Source organism: Gadus chalcogrammus, chromosome 5, assembly GCF_026213295.1.
Source record: "Gadus chalcogrammus isolate NIFS_2021 chromosome 5, NIFS_Gcha_1.0, whole genome shotgun sequence".
Classification (NCBI taxonomy): Eukaryota; Metazoa; Chordata; class Actinopteri; order Gadiformes; family Gadidae; genus Gadus; species Gadus chalcogrammus.
The window spans coordinates 22,142,013-22,169,985 of record NC_079416.1 but is presented as its reverse complement, the minus strand read 5'-3'; the positions used below and the strand labels follow the sequence as shown (position 1 = coordinate 22,169,985).

General features: G+C 47.2%; 4 protein-coding genes across 12 annotated transcripts; 1 reads left to right on the top strand and 3 right to left on the bottom strand.

The window, feature by feature from the left end:
- Positions 1–4,003: 4,003 nt before the first annotated feature.
- foxa1 (forkhead box A1) lies at positions 4,004–7,281 on the bottom strand. The gene is made up of 2 exons (XM_056590780.1): positions 7,210–7,281; positions 4,004–5,113 (listed from the first exon to the last, which is right to left on the bottom strand). The coding sequence occupies exons 1-2, from the start codon at positions 7,279–7,281 to the stop codon at positions 4,004–4,006; spliced, it is 1,182 nt and encodes a 393-aa protein (XP_056446755.1).
- A 3,631-nt stretch (positions 7,282–10,912) lies between these two features.
- On the bottom strand, positions 10,913–12,453 carry clec14a (C-type lectin domain containing 14A). Its single transcript, XM_056589791.1, has 2 exons — positions 11,914–12,453; positions 10,913–11,829 (listed from the first exon to the last, which is right to left on the bottom strand). Exons 1-2 carry the CDS (start codon positions 12,451–12,453, stop codon positions 11,149–11,151), a joined length of 1,221 nt encoding a protein of 406 aa, XP_056445766.1. The 3' UTR covers positions 10,913–11,148.
- Positions 12,454–13,544: 1,091 nt separating this feature from the next.
- zgc:109986 (uncharacterized protein LOC553566 homolog) lies at positions 13,545–19,138 on the bottom strand. Of its 9 annotated transcripts, none has more exons than XM_056590560.1 (10): positions 18,955–19,138; positions 18,326–18,447; positions 17,302–17,440; positions 16,783–16,904; positions 16,446–16,556; positions 15,573–15,679; positions 15,069–15,159; positions 14,638–14,763; positions 13,801–13,830; positions 13,545–13,740 (listed from the first exon to the last, which is right to left on the bottom strand). In XM_056590560.1, exons 1-8 carry the CDS (start codon positions 19,049–19,051, stop codon positions 14,644–14,646), a joined length of 909 nt encoding a protein of 302 aa, XP_056446535.1. In that variant the 5' UTR covers positions 19,052–19,138; the 3' UTR covers positions 13,545–13,740; positions 13,801–13,830; positions 14,638–14,643. The 9 variants fall into 9 exon arrangements, with proteins under 9 accessions (XP_056446535.1, XP_056446531.1, XP_056446527.1 ...); XM_056590556.1 differs by having other exon boundaries at positions 14,626–14,763; positions 18,955–19,137; XM_056590552.1 differs by lacking the exon at positions 13,801–13,830 and having other exon boundaries at positions 13,545–13,762; positions 14,618–14,763; positions 18,955–19,137.
- A 207-nt stretch (positions 19,139–19,345) lies between these two features.
- srp54 (signal recognition particle 54) lies at positions 19,346–27,972 on the top strand. The gene is made up of 17 exons (XM_056590551.1): positions 19,346–19,488; positions 19,824–19,878; positions 19,982–20,068; positions 20,326–20,417; positions 20,805–20,889; positions 21,252–21,356; positions 22,687–22,753; positions 22,844–22,901; positions 23,096–23,246; positions 24,117–24,265; positions 24,357–24,457; positions 25,495–25,581; positions 25,729–25,802; positions 26,038–26,146; positions 26,558–26,728; positions 26,885–26,980; positions 27,370–27,972. The coding sequence occupies exons 3-17, from the start codon at positions 19,991–19,993 to the stop codon at positions 27,459–27,461; spliced, it is 1,515 nt and encodes a 504-aa protein (XP_056446526.1). The 5' UTR covers positions 19,346–19,488; positions 19,824–19,878; positions 19,982–19,990; the 3' UTR covers positions 27,462–27,972.
- The last annotated feature ends 1 nt before the right edge of the window (position 27,973 follows it).

The window sequence follows — 27,973 nt, the reverse complement described above, 5'->3', positions numbered from 1 at the left end:
GCCCGGTGTTAGCGGGGTCCAGAGGAGGCCCCTAAAGACCTGCTCCGGGACCACCAGCGCTACTTGGCTGGCTGCGTGGCGGCTCCACAAAGCCCTAATAAAGTTCCTCCGTATAATTTTTAATGGAAAGGCAGCTGCTTGTTAAAGCTGCTTGAGGATGGAGCGATCCTCTTTGAATCCCTCCGCTCCTTTCTCCTCCGCTCTCTTATGTGCGTCTGAAGGGGGCTGCTTTGCTCTTTTCTTGGCCAAGCACAATTGTGTTATTGGAGATAATTAATTCAATCCCCATCAAAAGGCATTAGTCTCTGCCCGGCCCCCGCGCTGAAAGGAGCGCCGAAGAAAAGTCTCCTTTTGATGTGGAGGACCCGCGGCATTGTTGCCCGCATCGCTCCCCATACGGCCGCGGCGGAGCGGGAGGACGGCACCGCGCGGCAGGGGCCCGCTGGGAACATATGTCCCACATTACCGGGTAGGACCGGCCCGGGATCACTAGTCCACTCAATACTGAGTCGGACTTGTCCTAATCAATGCTACACTCATTACTGAGTCGGCCGGTCGGGGATCAGTAGTCATTACCGGGTAGGACCGGCCCGGGATCACTAGTCCACTCATTAGCCTGAGTAGGACTGATCCAAATCATTACCACACACATTAACTGAGTTGGACGGGTCCTAATGGACTGGCCTGGGATCAGTACTACCGTCATTGCTGAGTAGAACTGGTCCTAATCGGTACAATCACTGAGTAGGACTGGTCTGGGATCAGTACTGAGTAGTGATCAGTAGGACACTGTATACCCTGTGTGGGGGTCTTGCAGCAGCAGAGCGGTGAGCCGGGCGGGTGGGCTACGTTGGTGTTCAGGGCCTGCGGAGAGTAAACAAGGACACGGTAAATAACGACAAACTGCGCGGCCGCTAGGGCTTTAGGGCCGGTAGGTAGGTCTTTAATATAGGGATATAGGGCTTTATTATAGGGCCGGTAGGTAGGTCTTTATTATAGGGCTAGTAGGGCTTTATTATAGGGCCGATAGGTAGGTCTTTATTATAGGCCTAGAGGTTAAGGGATATATTATAGGCCTGTGGGAGAGGTGACTATATGACTGCATTATAGCCCTACAGTAGATACTAGGATAGGGCCTATACAGTATATGCCTACTACTGTGATAGGCTGTACTAGTGTAACAGGGTGTCATATCTTTTAAATTATAATTACACAAAATCATTCATTAAAAAAAGAAACACAACGCAGATTAAACCGGTCACACTAGGCCGACAGGTTACACTTAGGACTATATGATGGGGACTAATTATAGGTCTGTATCATAGGCCTACGGTTGATAATATAGGACTTTATCCCTACAGTAGATTATTTAGGACTGGGACTATAGATTATATAGGACTGTATTGCACTGCAGTAGATTGAATATAATTATTATATCCCTACAGTAGATTCTCTAGGACAGTATTACAGTTTAACAGTAAATAATATATCTGTTTTATTGTGCCTACAGTCAATTATATAGGACTGTTGTATTGCATACCGTAGATTATGTTGGACATTATTTTAGGCCTACAGTAGATAAAATATAACTGTATTATAGGCATAGAGTAGATTATAGGACTGCATTTTAGGGCCTACACTAGATTAAATGTATTTGTAATAAAGGCCTGAAATAGATTCTATAGAACTGTATTTATGCCTACTGGTAGTAGATTAGATTAGGGCCTGCTGAACAAATATGTGTTTTGAAGAGAGAGTGGAAAAACATTTCCTAAAACTCCTGCGCTTCAGAGGACAAGAAAGGGTTACATCTCAATATCTGTTGGTTGGTCATCTCCTGTCTGTGGTCACCCGTCTGTGGCGACGTGTCTGTGGTCACCCGTCTGTGGCGACGTGTCTGTGGTCACCCGTCTGAGGCGACATGTCTGTGGTCACCTGTCTGAGGCGACGTGTCTGTGGTCACCCGTCTGAGGCGACATGTCTGTGGTCACCCGTCTGAGGCGACATGTCTGTGGTCACCCGTCTGTGGTCACCTATCCATGTCAACCTGTCTGTGATTTTTCTGGGGACTAGAGGGGTCCCTAGAGGGGTCCCCCACACTAGAGGGGTCCCTAGAGGGGTCACTAGAGGGGTCACTAGAGGGGTCACTAGAGGGGTCCCTATGGGGTCCCCTGCCCTAGAGGGGTCCCTAGAGGGGTCACTGTGGGGTCCCCTGCCCTAGAGGGGTCCCTAGAGGGGTCCCTATGGGGTCCCCTGCCCTAGAGGGGTCACTGTGGGGTCCCTATGGGGTCCCCTGCCCTAGAGGGGTCACTGTGGGGTCCCTATGGGGTCCCCTGCCCTAGAGGGGTCACTGTGGGGTCCCTATGGGGTCCCCTGCCCTAGAGGGGTCACTGTGGGGTCCCCTGCCCTAGAGGGGTCACCTGCACTATCAATAAAGAGCTGAGGGGCGCGATATGAGGTCTGATCTCTTTATGAAATATAGGATCCACTAAGCCTCACTGCCGACAAATTAAAAGAATCCTTCATTTAATTCAAACCACTCTTTTATATATTAATTTCAATTTTCTAATGCAAGCTATAGGGTTTTCTATTTGACATGAGGCCATTTAATAAAGTGAATTAGTTATAAATTAAAGTTTATACTAAAGTATGGAAATGATTGTAAATACAAGGGATGGTGGAGATCGTGTGAGCAAAGCCGTGGTTAACACAGAGCCAGTGATAAATACCATATAAAATAACAACTAAATGGATGCTTTATAGCCCCGATTAGATACGCTACAACAATTATACAATTATTACCTTATCAAAACCAAAACCATAAATAATGTACACCCTTGAGGTCCGGATGATTGAATTAAACCGACTAATTGATGAGTCGCGAGCTCCGCTTCAAATCCGGTCGGATTCAACGCGCTCTCCTCTCGCGCCGTTCCTTCGCACCGTGGGAGCCAATCAGAACCTCCGGCCAATTAAGGTAATTAAACCCATTTCACGGTTCCTCGGCCAAATGCCGTGTAAATACCCGATCAAAGTGGACGTGTTCCGGTTCAGCCGCCACCGTGTAGGGCGATGCGACACAAAAGAGGCGCCTGTGGTTCTCCTTATAAAGCTTTCTACTTTAGATTAGGGCTGTGTGTAGTATTATACAGCCTTTATACTTTAGATTAGGTCTGTGTGTAGTATTATAAAGCCTTTCTACATTAGATTAGGGCTGTGTGTAGTATTATGAACCCTTTATACTTTAGATTAGGGCTGTGTGATATTTGGGATCCTTGATCCCGTGTTTCTGTTGAGTTTGGCTGTCGTCGCCGCAGCCCCGGGGGATGAAGACATTAAAGAACCGCAAAACACGATTAACATTTTCTATTGTTACATCCATCCCGCAAATCATTTAAAACATATTTAAATAAAAAGGAAGAAAAAAGCAAAAACCCAACGGCCTAAAATTGGAACTATAGGCTTTAGGTTCAAGGTGAGGAAGTCATAATTATATAGAGGGTAAATAAGCAGTTTTATACATTATACAACAATCACTTTTTATTTAAAAGGAGCAATAATAAGTTAAGAACATGCAAAGTCTTCCAAAGCAACAGAGTGAATCCACAGTAAAGATCACTTCTGAACGGGATGGTTTCATTCTCTTTAAACACATTTTAAGCGCTTCTTGGTGTGGTGTTTTATATATTTCAAGAATTTAAATAGGCTACGTTTGAACCTAAACGTCTTAAAATGTGTTTGAACACATTTAAAACGCTTCTTCGGGGATTTTTTTTGTAAGTTTGGAGACACTTCAAAATCCAAACGAGGCGCCAGAGAGCGGAGGGTCTCCGAGGGTCTGGAGGACCACCGGTCGGGACCTCTCGCTTCTGAAGTGGACTTTAGATAATACATGAACAACATTTTCAACACAGGGTGCGGTATAAATCCCGGGTCCATGCAACGATCCCCCGCGTCCCTCAGCGCGGCTCCCCCGCGCCCCGGGGCGCCGTGGAGACGCGCCCTACGACGCGTTCAGCACAGGTCTGGAGTACACGCCCTGGTAGTAGCTGGCCTCTAACGGGTCCGCCGCCGGCGCGCGTCCTCCCAGCGACAGTCCCGCGGACCCGCCCGAGCCGTAGGAGTACTGCAGCGCCTGCAGCTCGTAGGCCTTCAAGTCCAGCTTGTGCTGCTGCTCCGGGGAGGCCATGAGGTTGTGGATAGAGAACGGGTGGTTGAAGGGGTAGTGGGGGTCGCCCTTCAGATGGAAGTCCTGCGCCATCGCGTGCGGCGGCGGCAGAGAGAGGGCCGTGACCCCCGCGGAGTGGTGGATCTGTGATCCGGCGACCTTGAGGTCAGGGGCCGCTCGACTGGCCCGGTGGTCCTGTCCGGGGGGGTGGGGGTCCATAGGGTCCACTTTGATCCGGTGGGATCCCTCGGCGGCGGGGGGAGAGGCGCCGCTCGCCTCCTTCTTCCCTTCGCCTTTAGTCGACAACTTTTTGTCGCACTTGAAGCGCTTCTGTCGTCGCAGGTAGCAGCCGTTCTCGAACATGTTCCCCGAGTCGGGGTGCAACGCCCAGTAGGAGCCCTTCCCCGGCTTGTCCGGGGACCGCGACACCTTCACGAAGCAGTCGTTGAAGGAGAGCGAGTGTCGGATGGAGTTCTGCCAGCGCTGCTGGTTGTGGCGGTAGTAAGGGAACAAGTCCATGATCCACTGGTAAATCTCGCTCAGGGTCAGCATCTTGCTGGGCGCCTGCTGGATCGCCATGGTGATGAGGGAGATGTAGGAATAGGGCGGCTTGGCGTGCGGGTAGCTCCGCCGGAACGCCTTGTTGTCCCGGCCGCGGCTCAGCGGGCCCTGGCTGTAGGACACGGAGGACGACATGCTGGGACTCAGGCCGCCGTAGTGCGTCAGCGCGCTCATGGACGCCTGCTGGGCCGCCATGGAGCTCATGTTGGTCGGGCTGAGCGCCGCACCCATGCCCCCGGTCCCCGGGGCCATGGGGCCGGGCCCTGGGTTGGCGTTGTGGGCCGGGCTGAGGCCCGTGTTGGAGTAGGACATGTTGAAGGAGCCCGCGGTCATCGAGCCCATGTAGCCGTTCATCATCCCGCCCGACGTCATTGGCGAGTACACCTGCGGACCAAGTTATACTCATTAATACTACTGATTATACATACTTTATTGTAGTTGTAGCCTACTCATTAATACTTTACACACATTAATGCTACTGATTATAGCCTACTCATTAATACTACTGATTATAAATTACTTTATTGTAGTAAAACTAATCAATACTTTACACCCATTAATACTAGGCCTACACTGATTATACTCATTAAAACATTGCACCCATTAATTTATCATAAATCCGACTTAATTATAGTTATACTCATTAAAACATTACACTCATTAATATTACATATTATAAATTCGACTTAATTTTAGTTATAGCCTACTTGTTAACACATGACACTCGTGTGTCATGTATTAATGAGCATAACTATGATACTTCTTTTTACAATCATGAATACTATTACTATCTCCTAAATACTATTTAGAATACTCATAAATACTATATACATAAATACTACCTGTTATACTGTTATTAATACTACTGATTATACTCATCAATACATCCTACCCATAAATACTACTTGTTGTATTCATTAATACTACTGATTATACTCATTAATACTACCCATTATACTCATTAATACTACGGATTATACTCATTAATACATCCTATTATAGCCATAAACACTATTTATTATAGGCTATGACTATTCTATTATTTTATTAACCTTTTAAATTGTACTTATTGACCTATATTAAACAGTACTTATTATCCTTTTAAATGGTATACTCATAAAGACTACTGATTATAGGCTACTATTACTATGATATTATTTATTATCCTAATAAATAGTACTTAATATCCTCATGAAAACTACTTATTGTTATGCTAATCCACATTAAATACGACCTATAATACTAACATTATTAAACTCACACTATGAATTTTGTTTTAAATATTTATTGTACTGATACTACTAATTCATCTTATTATACTAATATTTATTATACAAATACTTATACTCTAATGCTCATACTTGGATACTTATTACGTTATAATGTTTATCTTTCATTGTGATGCTATAATAGGCGTAAATAAATAATAATATAAATAATAATAAATTGTATTTATTGTGCTGTATACTCTATCAGGCCTATGATTAATTAAATCCTGATTATCATACTCATGTAGGCCTATTGATTATACTCCTCATTACACTACAATGTTTATATTTACAGCTTATATTAATTGTAGGCTACTGATGCTATTTTCTAATGCTATTTATTACACAGATATTGGTTACACAAATTATTATTTATTATAAGCTTATTAAGGCTAACGTTATACAGAACTAAACGCTCGTTGACACTCAAAACGCGATGTAATCGTGCACTATTATTTTATACCAAACTCTTTGACAGGCCTTCACATAAAGTGGTCCTTTATATAATCCTCCTCTCCTCTCCTTTCCTCTCCGGTCCTATACATCATCCCAGCTTCTTCAGGACCTCAAATGAATGATTATAATCATCGATAAAGTAAAGATGTACACTCCTCATGAATGATTATGATAATATATAAGGTAAAGCTTTACACTACTCATGAATGATTATGATAATATATAATGTAAAGCTTACCACTCATGAATGATTATATTAATCTATAGCCTAAGGTAACGCTTTACACTACTCATGAATGATTATATAATCTATAGAAGTAAAGCTTTACACTACTCATGAATGATTATAATTATCTATAAGGTAAAGCTTCACACTTTACACACACTCAGGGAAAAAAATGAGAACTATTTCAACAGTCTGTCTACCGGTCTCTCTCTCTCTCTCTCTCTCTCTCTCTCTCTCTCTCTCTCTCTCTCTCTCTCTCTCTCTCTCTCTCTCTCTCTCTCTCTCTCTCTCTCTCTCTCTCTCTCTCTCTCTCTCTCTCTCTCTCTCTCTCTCCCGGTCTCTCGCCCTGCCGCTCTCCCTGTCTCTCTTCAAGAGGGTCACGCGCATCTTAACAGGTGTCTCGGCTCGAGCAGCTCGCTGTCTCCTCAAAGGTCCTCAAAGGTGAAAGAGTTCACATGGAACTGAAACACATTTCCCATTTCGTCATAATACTCAACACGGATCATTAGAAAACGGAATAAAGGTCCCACCTCTGGTGCCTCGCTGTAGTAGTTGTTCCAGTCCGGAGTCTCATGGCCTTCCATCTTCACGGCAGCCCGCATAGTGGCGCTGAACTCCGGCGAGGGCTCGGCAGACCCCGGCCCCCCCCGGCCCAGCCCCGCTCCTCTCTCTGCTCCCACTGGCCAATCACAGCCCGGCTATCCCTCCTACCGCTCCCTCCGGCCAATCACAGCCCGGCTACCTCTCCTACCGCTCCCCCTGGCCAATCACAGCCCGGCTATCTCTCCTACCGCTCCCCCTGGCTAATCACAGCCCGGCTATCTCTCCTACCGCTCCCCCCAATCAGGGCCAAGGAAGCGGAGCGGCAGCGCGGGGCCAGGACTGCGTATCGTCATATCGCCGAATACGGTTCAGCCCCCTATGGTCCCCTCTGTCCCCCCACTCCTTTCCTCTCCCCCCCCCCCCCCACACACACACACACACTGGCCCTCCGGTCCGGCAGCCCTCGGTCTGTGAGCTGCTCACCTCCAAGTAGGCCTACTTATGATTGATGGATTTATGGATTCATAAATCGAGGTACGCCTCTCCGAGTCTTTTGGAGCAAGAGCCTCAGAGGAACATGTGAGGAGTTCTCTGGACGAAAGCAGAGCTGCAGTCTGACGACCCAGTCACATGTGAGGTGTTCTCTATCAGCTGATGAAATGTCATTTATCCATGAGCTCATCACCGAACAGAAAGCTTAAATATGCTCTCTGGCCTCTAACTTTCTACTTTTGGAGTCGGGAATCGGGACTAAACATTTTATTCCGCTTCGTTTGAAAGGGATTTTTTTTAATTTTTCAAACGTAAACATTGAGGTATAACAGAGCCGAACGAATTATAGGCATATCAGTCTGGTTCCGCTTGAATTCAGAGCAGAGGTTCCGTTGAAACGGAATAAACACCAGTGTCACATGTAGGCCTATGTGTTTTGACACCCTTAAAGGCAGGTTCCGTTAAAACACGATATATAGGCCTATATATAGGCCCACCGTATATATAGGCCTATATATTCTAGATGTATAACTTTTGAGTGACACTTTCTAGTTTACCTACCCTTTGTAGCGTTTCCATTGAATTCAAAGCTTAATAACATAACATAACAAGTTGATTTAACCAAAATTGTTGATTTAAACATCTATTAACATAATAAGTAGGCTATAAAATGTTGATTCAACATTTAATGACATAGCGGGTCAGACATGTTGATTCAAACCTTAAATAGAATGTTAATTTAAACTTCTAATAACATAACAAGTAGACATGATGATATAAACATTTAGCAATTTAAACCCTTATCATAATGTTAAGTAGGCCTAGTTATTAAAGTTTTAAATCATCATGATATAATAAAAGGATGATTTAACCCGTTACTAACATAAGTGATCATTCATATGATTGGTATGATCTCGAGGCTGATCGAAAGGCCTACTACTCGTTGACTATATTAGCTTCTATATGAGTAGGCCTCTTCCTGTATTGTTCAGGATAAATAAACGCAATATTAATAATAATAATAATAATAATAATAATAATGATAATAATAATAATATAATGCTCTTAATAATAATAATAATAAGAAATCGATTGATATTATTAACATTAAAAACATAAAATATTTAGTAACATTATTAATATATTATTATTAATATATAATGTATTATTATATAATACAGAGATAATAATATGCATTATACACAGAATTGTTTTTAATTAGTTATTGATTAAGTCTTATGGTGTGTGTGTGTGTGTGTGTGTGTGTGTGTGTGTGTGTGTGTGTGTGTGTGTGTGTGTGTGTGTCTGTGTTTGTGTGTGTGCGTGCGTGCGTGTGCGTGCGTGTGCGTGTGTGTGTGTTTTTATCTGCGTTGGGCCCTTTCTCTATAGCGCCCCCTGCAGGCAACACATCCTCACTACAATATACTAGCATCAGATGTAATATAGTAGTTATACAACAACACTAAAGTATCAAGTACTTCTGGTACTAGTATTCATTATTTGAAATATTCAATACTAAAGTACCTCTGATGCTAATATGGGCAATACACAGGTTTCTATCAGTGTATCAGTAGACACTAGAACACAGTTGAAGTTAATCACCTCAATTTTCTCTACTCTACTGTAAACGCTCCTCAGTGTTCTCTGCTGTACCGTAAACACACCTCATTGTTCTCTACTGTACTGTAAACAGACCTCAGTGTCTCTACTGTACTGTAGATACACTTTAGCGTTCATAGCTCTGCTCTTATGGTCTTGATTGTTTGTTTGTTCCTGTAGGTCCAAGGCTCTACTGAGTGACTGAATATCAGAGTGAACCTAATGGGTCGAGCAGCACCAACCAGAGGACAGGAAGAGAAGCTTATAAACATCACTGCTTCCTGTCCACCTAGCGTGGCCGTCTGTCTGCCTGCCTGCCTGTTTGGTATCTGATGCTGGTGTAATTAGTATTGGAGGATTACACACACACACACACACACACACACACACACACACACACACACACACACACACACACACACACACACACACACACACACACACACACACACACACACACACACAGTATATTCAACAGGACCACATATAGCTTATAGTTTTACATTTAGTTTGATTTATTTAACAGTAGACAAGATTGCTGTAAACGTTGTATTGACTTACAAAAATGTTGTTTAACATTTTAAATACAATACACCCAAGATGTTTTTTTTTACAGAACATTGATCATAAAACAAGTGAACCACTTAAATAACCTTTACCCTAACCCTACATTTATTTTATAAAAATTATTAGAATTTTACAGAGATATATACTGACCAACCCAATCAACATGAGTTTATATACAAGCTTGCCTCAGCAAGCAATAGGATAACCCATCCCTAATATCTACCAATAACCAACCAACCTCACCCTAAACCAAACCAACCTTACAAAACCTTATCCTAACCCAAACTAACCTGGCATAACCTTACCCTAACCCAAACTAACCTAACATAATCTTACCCTAACCCAAACTAACCTAACATAATCTTACCCTAACCTAAACTAACCTAACATAACCTTACCCTAACCCAAACTAACCTAACATAACCTTATCCTAACCCAAACTAACCTAACATAATCTTACCCTAACCTAAACTAACCTAACATAACCTTACCCTAACCCAAACTAACCTAACATAATCTTACCCTAACCTAAACTAACCTAACATAACCTTACCCTAACCCAAACTAACCTAACATAACCTTATCCTAACCCAAACTAACCTAACATAACCTTACCCTAACCTAAACTAACCTGGCATAACCTTACCCTAACCCAAACTAACCTAACATAACCTTACCCTAACCCAAACTAACCTAACATAATCTTACCCTAACCTAAACTAACCTAACATAATCTTACCCTAACCTAAACTAACCTGGCATAACCTTACCCTAACCCAAACTAACCTAACGTAACCTTACCCTAACCCAAACTAACCTAACATAATCTTACCCTAACCTAAACTAACCTAACATAACCTTACCCTAACCCAAAATAACCTAACATAATCTTACCCTAACCTAAACTAACCTAACATAACCTTATCCTAACCCAAACTAACCTAACATAACCTTACCCTAACCTAAACTAACCTGGCATAACCTTACCCTAACCCAAACTAACCTAACGTAACCTTACCCTAACCCAAACTAACCTAACATAATCTTACCCTAACCCAAACTAACCTAGCCCAACATTAAATATCCTAATCTTATCTTAACCTGAACCAAGTTAACCCTAACCCAACCTATTCTTACCTGACATAACATAACCAGCCCATCCAGCCAGGCTGTACCCCTGACCAGCCCCGGCCTAACCACCCTAACCCTCGTTCACAGTACGGGCTACGGAGCGCTAGGACCCAACAGCCAATCACGGCGAGGCTGAATCATCGTCTCTCCTTCTCATTGGTCGTCTCCATGGAGTCCTTGCCGCCCGCCTCCTTGTTCTCCATCGCCATCTTCTCGGCCTTCCGGACCGCGCGGTCCTTGGAGCGCCGGGCCAGGCAGCACCACACCGCCACCGCCACCAGCACCACCAGCAGCACCAGCAAGGCCACGGCCACCAGCACGGGGACCATGAGCCCCGCCCAGCCGCCCTCCTGCACCTCCACCTGGCCGGCCTCGCTCGGAGAGGGGGGAGGAGGAGGAGGAGGAGGAGGAGGGGGGGGGGCGGTGCTCCGGCTCACAGGACAGACGACGGCCGGGTCCAGGGCCGAGCCGAGGTACTCCCAGCGTCCGTCCGAGCAGTGGACCCGGGGCTGGGCCCCGGACCAGCACTCCAGCGTCAGCAGCCCCGGGTCCCCGGGCTCGGGCCTAAGCGAGCGGGCCCAGGTGAGCTTGGGCATGGGGCAGGGCTTGGTCCCGGGCACCTTGGCGGGCGGCGGGGGTCCTGGTCCAGGCGGGTCCGGTTTAGACTCTGGTTTGGGGTCTTGCTCTGCTCCTGGCGGTGGTCGTGGTTCGGCCTCCGGCTTCGGGGTAGGTTCTGGTTTTGTGTCCGGTCCCGGTCCCGGTCCCGGTCTAGTCGTGGGGGTGAGGATGCTGGTGGAGTGGGTGGTGGGGGTGGGGGTGGGGGTGGGGGTGGGGGTGAGGGTGGAGCTGGCGGTCGTGGAGCTGGCGGTCGTGGGGCGGGCGGGCGCGGGCTCCGTCCCCACGGGGCTCGTCAGCGGGGGGTCCGCGTGTCGGCGCGCCCGCTGGCAGATGAAGGCGTGGGGGCGCCCGCAGGGCCGGGCCAGCAGCCCCCAGCGGCCCAGACCCGTCCCGTTGGCCTGGGCCTTCAGCGCCGCGCAGCGAACGATGCACGTCTCCTCGGGCTCCTCCCACCAGCGCCCCGGCCCCGCCCAGTGGTGCCCGCCGTCCGACCGCCAGCTGAAGCCCCGGAGGGGGAGGTGGGGGATCACACACTCGCCCTTGGTCCTCCTCAGGCCCACCCAGAAGGTCTGGGCGTCGGCGGACCCCCGCAGCTTGTCCTCCAGCCGCAGCAGTACCTCCGACACCTCCTGCTCCGAGGGGAGCTCGGCCAGACGGCCCCCACCAGAGCAGCCCTCCACCGCCTTGTCGAAGCTCACCTGCTCCATGTGGACCTCGTACACCCACCCGGGCGCCCCGGGGCCCTCGGACCCCCCGGGGGCCCCCGAGCTCATGTCCAGCAACGCGAGCGCCAGCAGGACCCTCCACACCGGACCGCGTTCCATCTCTCTCTGCTCCGCCCGTCTGCTCGGAGCGTCCAACACACACACACCGATGGCTCCTCCCCTTCCTCCTGCTGGACAGGAAGTCTGGTCTTGAGCGATTGTCTCAGCTTCCTGTAGCGAGGGAATTCCTTGGCTACAAACTTCCAACGATAACAGCGGGGGATGATTGTTGAGTTCTGCTTCTGGAGAATTGATTTTTACACACACACGCACACGCACACGCACACAATCCCTTTCTCTCTCACTCACACACCCACACACACAAAATCTTTCTTTCACTCACACACGCACACACACACAATCTCTTTCTCTCTCACTCACACACAATATATTTCTCTCACTCACACACACACACACACACACACACACACACACACACACACACACACACACACACACACACACACACACACACACACACACACACACACACACACACACACAATCTTTCTCTTTCACACACATTGACAAGGATTAAAACACTCTCTTGCTGAAAAAAATATTATATATGTAATATACAATACTAAATATACAATCCAATGAAACACTGAATGTACATACAATGTACGTACAAATGTCATTCATCTACATACACTAACATATACGTTTGTGTGTATGTGTGTGCATGTGTGTGTTTTCAGATGCCGACTCATTTCCTGGAGGAAGTGACTGAAGAATGAAAGGATGTGAGTAGGGTGGTACTGTTGTCATGGATACAAGCAATCATTGTATTAATTTCCTCCTGAGGAATTGGATTGTTTACTGTTGACCTTGCGGTCATGATGATGGCAAATAGCAATTAGCTTCAGAGCATCAACTAAATAACAGCAGCTAACGTTTTGCTTCAGAGTATCAACTTAATTACAGTTACCAGCTAATGATAAGCTTAAGAGTATCACAAAAGTACAGTTGGCAGCTAACAATTAGCTTCAGAGCATCAACTTAAGTACAGTGAGAAGCCAACGATTAGCTTCAGATCATCCTACAGTAAACACCACTATAGAGGGTTAGCTACAGTCGTATAGACTAGCTATAGTTTGCTAGAAGACCTTGTATTCTGTAGGCATGGAGGAGAGGCACAGGAAAGACACAGAATAAACAAAGTAACAAGAGGAAATGACCCAACTTTATTTGTTTAGTTAGGGAACACAACAAACACAAATATTTGTATAAAAATATGTAAACCCTCCAAACTATGAAGCAATGTTGAGATTCTGATTGTGCTGGAACCCTTCGTGTGGTTGTCCGGACGGAGCAGCTGGACAGAGTCTGGACGGAGCTGTAGAGGTGGAGTCACCCGTAGAGTCACCTGTAGAAGTAAGGTCACCCGTAGAGTCACCTGTAGAGGTGGAGTCACCTGTAGAGTCACCTGTAGAGGTGGAGTCACCCGTAGAGTCACCTGTAGAGGTGGAGTCACCCGTAGAGTCACATGTAGAAGTAAGGTCACCCGTAGAGTCACCTGTAGAGGTGGAGTCACCTGTAGAGGTAAAGTCCCCTGTAGAGTCACCTGTAGAGGTGGAGTCACCCGTAGAGTCACCTGTAGAGGTGGAGTCACCCGTAGAGTCACCTGTAGAGGTGGAGTCACCCGTAGAGTCACATGTAGAGATAAAGTCACCTGTAGAGTCACCTGTAGAGGTAAAGTCACCTGTAGAGTCACCTGTAGAGGTAAAGTCACCTGTTGAGTCACCTGTAGAGGTGGAGTCACCCGTAGAGTAACCTGTAGAGGTAAAGTCACCTGTAGAGTCATCGGTAGAGGTAAAGTCACCTGTAGAGTCACCTGTAGAGGTTGTGTCACCCGTAGAGTCACCTGTAGAGGTAAAGTCACCTGTAGAGTCACCTGTAGAGGTAAAGTCACCTGTAGAGTCACCTGTAGAGGTGGAGTCAACCGTAGAGTCACCTGTAGAGGTGGAGTCACCCGTAGAGTCACATGTAGAGATAAAGTCACCCGTAGAGTCACCTGCAGAGGTTAAGTCCCCTGTAGAGATTAAGTCCCCTAAGGGGTTACCTGTAGAGGTTAAGTCCAGCGTAGAGGTTACTTTACCTGTAGGCTTGCATGTAAAGGTAAAGCCCACTTTACCTGTAGCGGTAACTTTAGAGTTACCTGTAGAGGTAAAGTCACCTGTAGAGCTAAGGTCTCCTGAGTCTCATATAGAAGTATAGTTACCTGTAGAGTTACCTGTAGAGGTCGGGTCAGAGCACCCTGTACAGGTGGATCTGTCTCAGGGCGTCTGGGTCGCTGTCTCCTCCCAGGTTCACATCATAATCGATAGGAAGCTCTTCAACCCATTGGCTGGCATCCAGCCCCTCCCCCTGGAAACAGCAGACCTCAGACACCATGTCTGTACTGCATCAATGTGTTCTGTCCACATGTCTGTACTGCATCAATGTATTCTGTCTACATGTCTGTACTGCAATACTCTGTTCAATCCACGTGTCTGTACTGCACTACTCTGTTCTATCCACATGTCTGTACTGCATCAATGTATTCTGTCTACATGTCTGTACTGCACTACTCTGTTCTATCCACATGTCTGTACTGCACTTCTGTGTTCTGTCCACATGTCTGTATTGTGTTCTGTCCCAGGTGTCTGTACTGCATTAGTGTAGTACTGTACCTGTAGAGCAGAGAAGGCCTCCTTAAGACTGGGAACCGTCACCAGCAAACACCCTTTCCTCCGGAAGTTATGGATAATAAACTGCCACGCTCTGTAGGCACACAAACACACCAATTTTAATGTGTGAGTGTTAGTGAGTGTCTGTTAGTAAGTGTGTGTGTGTGTGTGTGTGTGTGTGTGTGTGTGTGTGTGTGTGTGTGTGTGTGTGTGTGTGTGTGTGTGTGTGTGTGTGTGTGTGTGTGTGTGTGTGTGTGTGTGTGTGTTTGGTGTGCGTGTGCGTGTGTTTGCTGTGTGGGTGTGTTTGGTGTGTGTGTGTGTGTGTGTGTGTGTGTGTGTGTGTGTGTGTGTGTGTGTGTGTGTGTGTGTGTGTGTGTGCGTGTGTTTGGTGTGCGTGTGTTTGCTGTGTGGGTGTGCGTGTGTTTGCTGTGTGTGTGTGTGTGTGTGTGTGTGTGTGTGTGTGTGTGTGTGTGTGTGTGTGTGCGTACACTCTACATAGGACCTTACTTTATCTGTTCACTGGGCTCCATAAAGAACTCAAAGACGTTGTTCATGACCAGAACATCTGCTTGCTGGACCACAGCTGGCTGAGAGCAAACATCTGCATGTAACACCTAGAATATAAACATCTGTATTAACACCTAGAATATAAACATCTGTATTAACTCCTGGAATATATTATACAAAAATAATGAGTATAAATTTGTTATGTGTAGAAGTTCTATGTAAAGAAGCAGTTCACATAGAAGCTCTTTTGTGTAGATTATATGTGTACTATAAGAAGTATGGAGATTATAGAATCAATTATAGAATCAATATAATCAATTATCATCAATAATCAATAGATTATAGAAGCAACATGTATAGATTTTAGAAGTCGTGTATATAAATTATATAAACAGTGTGTATATATTATATTAACAGTGTGTATAGATTATAGAAGCAGTGTGTATAGATTATCCAAGAAGTATGTATAGATTATAGAAGTATTGTGTATAGATTATAGAAGCAGTATGTGTAGATTATAGAAGCAGTGTGTATAGATTATAGAAACAGCGTATATAGATTATAGAAGCAGTGTGTATAGATTATAGAAGCAGTGTGTATAGAATATAGAAGCAGTGTGTATAGATTATAGAAGCAGTGTGTATAGATTATAGAAGCAGTGTATATATTATAGAAGCAGTGTGTAAAGATTATAGAAGCAGTGTGTATAGATTATAGAAGCAGTGTGTATAGATTATAGAAGCAGTGTGTATAGATTATAGAAGCAGTGTGTATAGTTTATAGAAGCAGTGTATATATTATAGAAGCAGTGTGTATAGATTATAGAAGCAGTGTGTATAGATTATAGAAGCAGTGTGTATAGATTGGCAGTACCTGCATGCGGTCTGTGAAGCCGTACTTCTCCAGCACTCTGTTCTGCAGTCTGACAAATTCCTCAGAGATCTCCACCCCAACCAGCCGTGCAGCAGCACTGTACACGTACCCCTACACACACAAACACACACACACAGACGCACACACACACACACACACACACACACACACACACACACACACACACACACACACACACACACACACACACACACACACACACACACACACACACACACACACACACACACACAGGGTCAGCCCACCTACAGTATTGACGTCATCTATAGAGGAATATGGGGGGTGGGGGGTGGGGGGGAGGGAGGGCTGTGTTTACCCCGTACAGAACCGCCCCCAGTCTAGAGCCCACGTCCAGCAGGGTTCTACCCGCCAGGTCTGGAAGAACGTTCTGGAAGAGGAACCGGAGCTCCGAGATGGAGAACGAGTGGGAGATGAACTCTGGAAAGGAAGAGGCAAAGATTAGTTAGCGGCGGGAGACTGTGGTTTGAGACCGTGTGTCGGGAGCAGGGCTATTTTCTATTTGACCGTTGTGTGTATTTTTTTTAAAGGCGAAATTTCAAAGTTCTCAGCTACAAAGTATTTTGTGGGAGAGACCTGCTGAATAAACACATGATGTATTCAAACTCCAAAATAATCGTTTGAATAATCAGGATTTCAATATTGACCGAAATAATGGTGATTAGGATTTTTTCCATAATCGTGCAGTCCTAGTCGCGAGGGGCGGGGCCTAACCGAGAGGGCGGGGCCTAACCAAAGGGGGGGGCTCACCAAGAGGGCGGGGCCTAACCAAAGGGGGGGGGCGGGGCCTAACCGAGGGGGAGGGGCGGGGCCTCACCGAGGGGGGCGGTGAGGTGGGACCCGCAGCTCCGGCAGAAGGTGCGGCTGAGCCGGCCGTCCTCACACAGGGAGTCCACCTGCTCCTCGTCGTACAGGAAGGCGTCCACGTGCACCGCCGGCTTGGGCTGCTGCTGCATCTGCAACCAATCAGGACAGAGCTGCTCGGCAAGGGGCGTGGTCAACCTGACAGGGAGAAGCTCCACTTTGTTTGGAACACTTCGAACAACACAAAAGTAACACGGGCGCAAAGGATCATGGGACACAGTATGCGCTCGGGGGCGTCGCCTTGCGGTATGACCGAAAAGGGGGCGGGACGAAGGTTAAACTTCAATGGACTTCATGCCGATTGGCTCCCAGAGTCGCTGCTGGTTTTTTTTGATGTCATTCCAACGCAGTCGACTCCGGCTCACGCCACAGAACCTGGAGAGCGTGCCGCGCGCTGCCTCAAGGCTCACGCCTCGCGCCCACTGCACCGTCAGTCAAAGGACGTCAGAAGGCGTGGCTGACGGATGGGGGAGGTTTCCGGGGTCGTCGGAGCCCGAGTAGTGTCACAGTGCTTAAATTTGCATACGCGATCTGATTGGATGACGGATCCGTCGCTGCCGAAAAAGTTGAACATTTTTCAACTTTTTGACGGAGCCTTCAGCGCACGGACCCACAATGCATTGCGCGACCGCCCGTCCCCATTCAAAGTCAATGGGGATCAGTCAACGGACGGAGGCGGTGGGCACGAGTCGCCAGTCATGGTTCAGCGTCGACGCAATGCAACGACCACGCAGACCCTTCGACTCAGCCGTGAACCTGTTTCGGTTCTGCGTCGGGTTTTAGTGGGAGGACCAATCACAGCCCTCGCTGCTGCGTCGCCTCGACGGAAGGTTAACACTTTTTGGGAGCGCTTAGGTCAGGCCCTCGCGGTGGACGTGAGGACCTAACGGGTCCGTGAACGCCCTTGCGTTGCGTCGACGTGGAACCATAACTGAGCCTTTAGGCCTCGGCTGGGGGGACGTGCGGGCACCGCCCACCTTCTGCAGGGCCAGACGCTCCGAGACGAGCATGGCCTCCACCGGGAGGCCGCTCCTCAGCTCCTCGGCGATGCTCCTCAGAACCACCGCCTCGTTGTCCACCAGCAGCTCCTCCAGCTCCTCTGACGACACAGGACACACACAGAGCACCAGAGTCCAGTTGAAAGACCCTCGACAGCAGCGTTACTGAGACCCCCGGGCGGTGGTATTATGACGTACAGGGACGGAAACCACTTGTTGCTAAAGGAGTTCTCTGTTTTGAGTTTGGCTGGGTCTTGCAGACACACTGAAATTATCACATGGGGCTCGAGATTAATGAGTTGCAGAACCTCTGGAATAGAGGATAGAGGATAATAATAATACCTCCTTCACCTCCTGAGCTACTGGGAGGGGTTACTGGGAGGGGCTGGTGAAGCAGTCAGATTATGCTGCTGAAACTTATCAACAGCTGTAGCGCTCATTATTATTTTACAGACATACGTTTTAATTGCTGGACCTGCTTATTGTAATACATAGAATTATTCACAAATTATTTGGTAGAGAGGATTGTTGCTCTCGTCCTATCAGAGCAATACAACATGTTGTTGGACAATAATACTGTTGTGAATGAACCGTTCATCGACCTATACCTGAGTTTTTCATCCAATCAATGACCCGTGAAAGATCGGTTGGCAGAACTGTGGAGAGCAAGTTCTTAATTTCATTTTTTGCTGCGGAAAAGTTCATTTCTGTGACAGATGGACGGCAGTGCGTGTTTCCCCGAGAGCCCGCGTGTGAACCTCGCGAGATCAACGTGTTCGGCACTCAAACAGAGGACTGTTTTCTTATTCATTTATATTTTGTCACGTACCTTTATTAATACAAACTTGTGTGTGTGTGTAAATAGATGGCAGGATAAATAAATGGATGATTTGACTTTAAGTCACAGAATTGTACGGTTGTTGAAATGCAGCGTTTATTAGTGATTCCGGTAACTCCGACAGGACGTGAACGCAGCATCAGGGACTTCCTCCGGGGTCATTAAGGAAGTTATTTCCGGGTCGTGTAATGTGGTGACGTCTTGACTGGTTTATACCACAGCTGGTGAACATCGCGGACTACACACCAAAGAAGAACTAGGAAACTGACTTTATTTAACCAGAATAACGGAGTCATCGTCAAAGGTATAAAAGGTTTAATCAGCCACGGCAACCCCTGCTTGTCTCGGGACATTGTTTAAGCGAGAGTTAGCTTCTGAGCTAGTTTCGATCAAGGCTAACTAGCACAACAGCTAACTAGTTTCTACCAGTGCTCCACGAAATGTCCTCCCTTTCCAAAGTACAGCAATATCTGATGTTTGAAGGTAAAACACGAGTTAAGCGGCCACGGTCTAACTCCAAGATGCCTGTCCGTTGAAGTATTGTGTTATTCTGTAATACTTCGTCATGTCTCTGGTTTGCCTGGGACCATCCACTGATGAAGTATTGTGTTATTCTATAATATTTGTTGTTGTGTTCAGGCTCCACGCGTCGCGGTCATCTTCCTCCGCGCCTCGCCCAGCGGGTCCACACCAGGTCCGCGGCGCTCTTGTTTTTTATGTGACGCAATGAGCTAAAATGTTTCTATATCGTTCTACAACTGGTGTCTGATCGGTCTGTTTCTGGTTTTGTTGAGCAGACAGTCAAGATGGTGTTAGCAGATCTCGGTAGAAAAATCACCTCGGCGCTGAGGTCTCTCAGCAATGCCACCATCATCAATGAAGAGGTACGTACCCGAGACTGGTACTTAATCAACGAGGTGGTAGCGGTGATCGAACCAATACAAACGATGTTTTGGTGATCGTGGATAGCTTGCTCTCTGTTCTACTGAGAGACGGAACAGAAGCCCCTCTGGTCTCCACTGGGGTCAGGAGGTCTCTCCGTTCAGATGCTTCATACTCCCAAGCGGAGGTGTGTGTTAAGGTATTGCACTCCAGGCTAAGCTGCGTGTGCGTGTATGTATGTATGTGTGTGTGTGTGTAGGTACTTAATGCCATGCTGAAGGAGGTGTGTGCCGCCCTCCTGGAGGCTGATGTCAACATCAAGCTGGTCAAACAGCTCAGAGAGAACGTCAAGTGAGTCCAACACACGCGCCACAACCCACACACCACAGACCCGCAGCCGGACACGACGATACAATGGTTGCGGCCGGGGAAATCAAGCTGGAAGCGATACAACAACCGCATTACAAAGTACATCTGACCGATTATTTTGGAATGTGTTTCACGTGGATAAACTGCGTTTCAATGGAGCAGGCTTGATCTGGCGGTTCGATTTGTAAACGCGGTATTGCCCCCTGGGGTACACCTTAACGTGCGTGGAAGAGAAACACAGGTGTCTCGTCGTGTCTCCGAGTTGAGGAGTAGATCTTGGCGAACCTGCTGTACGCAGAGCTGTAAATCCATTATGTGTAGTGCCCTTTCTCTCGCTCTTCATCTCTGCGTGTGTTTTGTCCCTTTCAGGTCGGCCATAGACCTGGAGGAGATGGCATCAGGACTGAACAAGAGGAGGATGATTCAGCACTCAGTCTTTAAGGAGCTGGTCAAGGTGAGCAAACCGTCATAGTCCGAATGACCTACTGACTTGCAGCATTTAGCACGAAGTTCTACCTGCCTACTGACCTACAGAGTTCTACTGACCTACAGACCACAGTCGACTAGCTTACAGACCAGAGAGTCCAACTGCCCTTCAAAACACAGAGTTGGACTAGCCTACCGACCACACAGTCCTACTGCCCTACAGACCACACAGTTTCCGCTCAGGTGGAATGCTAGCAAGACGGCGATGTGTCATGTGTGTGTGTGTGTGTGTGTGTGTGTGTGTGTGTGTGTGTGTGTGTGTGTGTGTGTGTGTGTGTGTGTGTGTGTGTGTGTGTGTGTGTGTGTGTGTGTGTGTGTGTGTGTGTGTAGCTGGTGGACCCTGGTGTGAAGGCCTGGACTCCAACCAAAGGGAAGAACAACGTCATCATGTTTGTCGGATTGCAGGGCAGCGGGAAAACCACCACCTGCTCCAAGGTAACCTATGACTAGGGATGGGGATCATTAATATTTATTGATATCGATACCATTTTCGATACTCCTTAACGATCCCAGTATTTATCGATAACACTATCGATACTTTTCTATTAATTGGTGGAAATACGAAGCGTTTTTAGTGATGAGGAAAATATTTAGGAAATAAATACTTGCATTTTAAATTAAAGATGTAATCCTTAATAAATCAGTAGTTTTAGTTATATAAACTAAAATGATTAGAGCACTATACAACTGTGTTAGTAATACAGAAACATGAGTTATACAGTATTACTAATGTTTCTCACCAAAAACTTAATTTACAGTTTATTTATGTTACATTTGAACGCATCATGATAACCAACAGTCGCTTTACTGAGCCAACCTCAACACATTATCACGCAGCACATCTGAACGTTTATTTACTTTTTAAGATAACTAGCTTGTATGCTGCTGATTACAACACCGATTTCACAATTGACTTCACTTGTTTTACTTGTAATACCTGTTTGCTTACAATTCCATTCAAAAACATTGGTGGACACGCTGCAGTGATTGGATTGATTTGATTAAAATGACGTGACGCGACTCGAGGGACACAACATTATGTTACAAAAATAATAATAAATGAACGACGGGACTCGACAGTGATATCGATAAGCCCAAACGTTAATGATTTTCGGCTTTTGAAAAAAGTGGAACCGGGTCCTTGATATAACCGGGTTTAGATCCCCATCCATACCTATGACTAGTCCTACTTAGCTTAGTTCTACCTCAACCTGTCTTACCTCGACGAGTGCCTACTACGACTACTAGTTCTACTAAGCATAGTCCTGCTGTTGTCCAGCTGGCCTCCTACCAGAAGTAGTAACTAGATGTTGTTGTCTAGCTGCTCTCCTACCAGAGGTAGTAACTAGATGTTGTTGTCTAGCTGGCCTCCTACCAGAGGTAGTAACTAAATGTTGTTGTCTAGCTGCTCTCCTACCTGAGGTAGTAACTAGATGTTGTTGTCTAGCTGGCCTCCTACCAGAGGTAGTAACTAGATGTTGTTGTCTAGCTGGCCTCCTACCAGAGGTAGTAACTAGATGTTGTGGTCTAGCTGGCCTCCTACCAGAGGTAGTAACTAGATGTTGTTGTTGTTGTCTAGCTGCTCTCCTACCAGAGGTAGTAACTAGATGTTGTTGTTGTTGTCTAGCTGCTCTCCTACCTGAGGTAGTAACTAGATGTTGTTGTTGTCTAGCTGCTCTCCTACCAGAGGTAGTAACTAGATGTTGTGGTCTAGCTGCTCTCCTACCAGAGGTAGTAACTAGATGTTGTTGTTGTTGTTGTCTAGCTGGCCTACTACTACCAGAGGAAGGGGTGGAAGACGTGCCTCATCTGTGCCGACACCTTCAGAGCCGGTAAGCGCTGCTGTATGAACCCGTCCCGATTCTCACGTTAAGCAGACCCACCGTGGACTGTTGTTCAGTGAATCTTGTCTCTGTTCTCAGGGGCCTTTGATCAGCTCAAACAGAACGCTACCAAAGCCAGAATTCCCTTCTACGGGAGGTAAGCTCACTCACTCACTCACACCCTCTCGCCGACACACACACTCTCTCAGACACACACACACTCTCAGACTCACTCACTCACTCACTCACTCAAACTCGCCGACACACACACACAAACACTCTTAGACTCACTCACTCACTCAGTCACATACACACTCACTCACTCACTTGTGTAACGGGGTGTCCCCTTAGCTACACGGAGATGGACCCGGTGGTCATCGCGGCAGAGGGTGTGGAGAAGTTCAAGTCGGAGAACTTTGAGATCATCATCGTGGACACCAGTGGCCGGCACAAGCAGGAGGACTCGCTGTTTGAGGAAATGTTGCAGGTGTCCAACGCCGTGGTAAGTTGGAGACAACACCTCATTTCACCAGCTGTTCTACCAATCAACCAACAAAGACTGTACAAAAGTCAGATGTACACTACCGTTCAAATATTTGGGCTCAACCCGACTATTTCATGTTTTCAATGAAAACTCACACTTTTATTCAACAGTTTTAAGCTGTGCTTACAAAATTGCACACGGGTTTTCTAATCATCAATTAGCCTTTTAACACGATCAGCTACACAATGTACCATTAGATCACAGGAGTGTTGGTTGCTGGAAATGGGCCTCTGTACACCTAAGAATATATTCCATAAAAGATCAAGCCCTTTCCAGTAGGGGTGGGAATCTCTTGGCACCTCACGATTCGATTCCGATTATGAGGTCAACGATTCGATTCTAAAACGATTATCGATGCATCTTGATGCAACAATTTTTTTTATGTACTTTTCCATGCGTGATTTTCAAAAATATATATATTCATCTGAGTTTGCTACTAATTAACTTATCTAATATTTTATTAGAGAAAAAGCTTTGGTCCAAATAAGACTTTCTTCGAACAATGCCATAATCAAAGCAGCTTGCATTACAACATGCTATGCGTAGGCTGAATCGCAATCGTGTCAAGACTAATCAGATTGGCCAATACACACTGAAGATAAATTAATTAACGATTATTTTCCAGCCAGAATAGTAATTTACCACTTTAACAATGTCTAGACGGTATGACAGATTAATTTAATGTTATTTTCATTGAAAAAAAAAAAAGAAGGGTGCTAAATAAGGATATTTCTAAGTGACCCCCAAACTTGTGCACGGTAGTGAATACCCCCACAATGAGAGGCTGAATGAACGGTCTCTGACACTGGCGTGTGTGCGTCCCCATAGCAACCGGACAACATCGTGTACGTGATGGACGCCTCCATCGGCCAGGCCTGCGAGGCCCAGGCCAAGGCCTTCAAGGACAAGGTGGACATCGCGTCCGTGATCGTCACCAAGCTGGACGGCCACGCCAAGGGGGGCGGAGCCCTGAGCGCGTAAGGACCGCCCCCTCCACTGCAAAACACCCGGATGGGATCGATCAATCAGTACGATTTGTGTGTTAAAACGTGTGTGGACCTTTCTCAGAGTGGCCGCCACCAAGAGCCCCATCATCTTCATCGGGACGGGAGAGCACATCGACGACTTTGAGCCCTTCAAGACACAGCCCTTCATCAGCAAACTGCTGGGTAACGCACCCCGTAGAGCTAGAGCGCTAGATCTGATCTGCTGGGTATCGGCCCCCGTAGAGCTAGAGCGCTAGATCTGATCTGCTGGGTAATGCCCCCCGTAGAGCTAGAGTGCTAGATCTGATCAGCTGGGTAATGCCCCCCGTAGAGCTAGAGCGCTAGATCTGATCAGCTGGGTATCGGCCCCCGTAGAGCTAGAGCGCTAGATCTGATCTGCTGAGTAACGGCGCCTGAAGAGCTAGAGCGCTAGATCTGATCAGCTGGGTAACGGCCCCCGTAGAGCTAGAGCGCTAGATCTGATCAGCCGGGTAACGGCCCCCGTAGAGCTAGAGCGCTAGATCTGATCTGCCCCCTGTTGGGGAACACCTCCTATAGAGGTTCCGTCTCTCAGCTGTGGTTAGGGTCAGTCTAGTTCTATAGAGCTGTGGTTAGGGTCAGTCTAGTTCTATAGAGCTGTGGTTAGGGTCAGTCTAGTTCTATAGAGCTGTGGTTAGGGTCAGTCTAGTTCTATAGAGCTGTGGTTAGGGTCAGTCTAGTTCTATAGAGCTGTGTTTAGGGTCAGTCTAGTTCTATAGAGCTGTGGTTTGGGTCAGTCTAGTTCTATAGAGCTGTGGTTTGGGTCAGTCTAGTTCTATAGAGCTGTGGTTAGGGTCAGTCTAGTTCTATAGAGCTGTGGTTAGGGTCAGTATAGAGCTGTGGTTAGGGTCAGTATAGAGCTGTGGTTAGGGTCAGTATAGAGCTGTGGTTAGGGTCAGTATAGAGCTGTGGTTAGGGTCAGTATAGAGCTGTGGTTAGGGTCAGTCTAGTTCTATAGAGCTGTGGTTAGGGTCAGTATAGAGCTGTGGTTAGGGTCAGTATAGAGCTGTGGTTAGGGTCAGTATAGAGCTGTGGTTAGGGTCAGTATAGAGCTGTGGTTAGGGTCAGTATAGAGCTGTGGTTAGGGTCAGTCTAGTTCTATAGAGCTGTTGTTAGAGTCAGTATAGAGCTGTGGTTAGGTCTGTATAGTTCTAACTCCCTGTATTCTCCTCTGTCCACAGGTATGGGCGACATCGAGGGTCTGATTGACAAGGTTAACGAGCTCAAACTGGACGATAACGAGGAGCTGATTGACAAGCTGAAACATGGTGAGATCTCTGACTAGTGACCACACGACAAGTTACCAGATAACTTGTTTCTACGATCCTGCAAGACTAGCTAGTTACTAACTCATTGTCGTACAGAGTTAGTAACTGATGGTTGTGAGTACTAGTTACTAACTGTGTTCTCTACAGGTCAGTTCACACTCAGAGATATGTATGAACAGTTCCAGAACATTATGAAGATGGGTCCCTTCGGACAGATCATGGTGAGTGGATGGATCCACACTCTGAGTGTGTGTGTGTGTGTGTGTGTGTGTGTGTGTGTGTGTGTGTGTGTGTGTGTGTGTGTGTGTGTGTGTGTGTGTGTGTGTGTGTGTGTGTGTGTGTGTGTGTGTGTGTGTGTGTGTGTGTGTGTGTGTGTGTGTGTGTGTGTGTGTGCGGAGGGGGGTAGTAGGGTTGGGATTGCAGGGTATAACCGATTGTTTCCTGGGGTTGTTTCAGGGCATGATCCCCGGGTTCGGAACAGACTTCATGAGCAAAGGCAACGAGCAGGAGTCCATGGCCAGACTGAAGAAGCTCATGACCATCATGGACAGCATGAACGACCAGGGTAACAAATGCAAAGAGACACACACACACACAGACACAGACACACAGAGAAACACACACTGAGACACACAGAGACACGCACACAGAGAATACACACGCAGAGAAACACACACACAGAGAAACACACACAAATACACACGCAGAGACATAAAGAGACACACAGACACACACACAAATACACATGCAGAGTCAGAGACACACACACACACACACACACACACACACACACACACACACACGCACACGCAGAGACATAAAGAGACACACACACAAATACACACGCAGAGACAGACAGACAGACAGACACACACAGAGAGAGAGAACATGAATGCCAGCGGAACATGGACCGTAGCGGGTTGGGTTGGCGGGCCTATCGGCGCCCTAACGCCGTGCCCCCTCCCCCCCTCTGAAGAGCTGGACAATAAGGACGGGGCCAAGCTGTTCAGCAAGGCGCCCAACAGGATCCAGCGCGTGGCGCGGGGCGCGGGCGTGGCCCCCCGGGACGTCCAGGAGCTGCTCACGCAGTACACCAAGTTCGCCCAGATGGTCAAGAAGATGGGCGGCATCAAGGGGCTCTTCAAAGGTACCCGCCGACTTACTACTGCAGTACTAGTACTGACTGAGTATCTCTTCAAAGCCAGCGGCCTATAGTACACTGCGGGCGTCAGCCCAGTGTCGCTCCAGGGTCACTGAGCCGGTCCTCCAACACGCTAGAGCCTCATGTTCACTCTGTCCTCAGGAGGAGACATGTCCAAGAACGTCAACCCCTCTCAGATGGCCAAACTCAACCAGCAGATGGCCAAGATGATGGACCCCAGAGTTCTACACCATATGGGTACCTCCTCCTCTCCTCCTCCTCCTCCTCCTGCCATCTCCCCTCCTCCCCTCCTCCTCTCCTCCTCTCTAGTCCTCCTACCTTCTCCTCCTCCTCCTCCTCCTCCTCCTCCTCCTCCTCCTCCTCCTCCTCCTCCTCCTCCTCCTCTCTAGTCCTCCTACCTTCTCCTCCTCCTCTCCAGTCCTCCTACCTTCTTCTCCTCCTCCTCCTCCTCCTCCTCCTCCTCCTCCTCTCCAGTCCTCCTACCTTCTTCTCCTCCTCCTCCTCCTCCTCCTCCTCCTCTCTAGTCCTCCTACCTTCTCCTCTCCTCCTCTCTATTCCTCCTCACATCTCCTCTTCTCTACACTTCTCTCCCCCTCTTAACGTGTGTGTGTGTGTGTGTGTTACAGGTGGGATGGCCGGCCTCCAGTCCATGATGAGACAGTTCCAACAGGGCGCCGCCGGCAACATGAAGGGCATGATGGGGTTCAACAACATGTAACCGCGGCTACGGCTCGACGCTTGACCAATTAAAAATGCTGAAGGAGCAAAGACGACGAGGAGGAGGAGGAGGAGGGGGAAGAGCTGTGGTGGAGACGGCAGTAACATCCCATAATACTGTCTGTTAGAGCAGGGGCAGTTGCAGAGGTGATAGTTTTAATTGTAAAGAGGAGCATAAGGCCTGATCTCACAGGCCCTAATATAAGCTGCTGTCGGCGGACGGCCGGGCAACACTCATTGTAAGATGTATTCGACATGTTGTAATTAAAGTTTGTACACCATAGCTCCCTCGTTTCTCATTGTAAGCCGACTTCCGCTGTGGACTGAAAGGTGTCCGGACGCGTGTGGATTAACCGACCGGGCGACTGGGTTTACTCATGGAAATGGTGTTCTGAACGTCTGAAATTTTATTGTATTGTAGTGGAACAAGCAGCATTTTTTTTTTTTTTTACAACAGATTGAAATAAACCGGGATGTAAATATAAACTGGAGCGCACATGGTTACCTGTGTCC

Coding starts and splice junctions, on each gene's coding strand:
- foxa1 (XM_056590780.1), bottom strand. CDS start 7,281: ATGCGGGCTGCCGTGAAGATGGAAGGCCATGAGACTCCGGACTGGAAC. Junction 5,114..7,209: donor ACTACAGCGAGGCACCAGAG/GTGGGACCTTTA, acceptor CTTGGTCCGCAG/GTGTACTCGCCAATGACGTC.
- clec14a (XM_056589791.1), bottom strand. CDS start 12,453: ATGGAACGCGGTCCGGTGTGGAGGGTCCTGCTGGCGCTCGCGTTGCTG. Junction 11,830..11,913: donor ACCCCCCGCTGACGAGCCCC/GTGGGGACGGAG, acceptor ACCCCCACCCCC/ACCCCCACCCCCACCACCCA.
- zgc:109986 (XM_056590560.1), bottom strand. CDS start 19,051: ATGAACTTTTCCGCAGCAAAAAATGAAATTAAGAACTTGCTCTCCACA. Junction 17,441..18,325: donor AGCGTCTGGCCCTGCAGAAG/GTGGGCGGTGCC, acceptor GATTGGTTGCAG/ATGCAGCAGCAGCCCAAGCC. Junction 16,557..16,782: donor TGGGGGCGGTTCTGTACGGG/GTAAACACAGCC, acceptor TTGTGTGTGTAG/GGGTACGTGTACAGTGCTGC.
- srp54 (XM_056590551.1), top strand. CDS start 19,991: ATGGTGTTAGCAGATCTCGGTAGAAAAATCACCTCGGCGCTGAGGTCT. Junction 20,069..20,325: donor CCACCATCATCAATGAAGAG/GTACGTACCCGA, acceptor GTGTGTGTGTAG/GTACTTAATGCCATGCTGAA. Junction 20,890..21,251: donor TCTTTAAGGAGCTGGTCAAG/GTGAGCAAACCG, acceptor GTGTGTGTGTAG/CTGGTGGACCCTGGTGTGAA.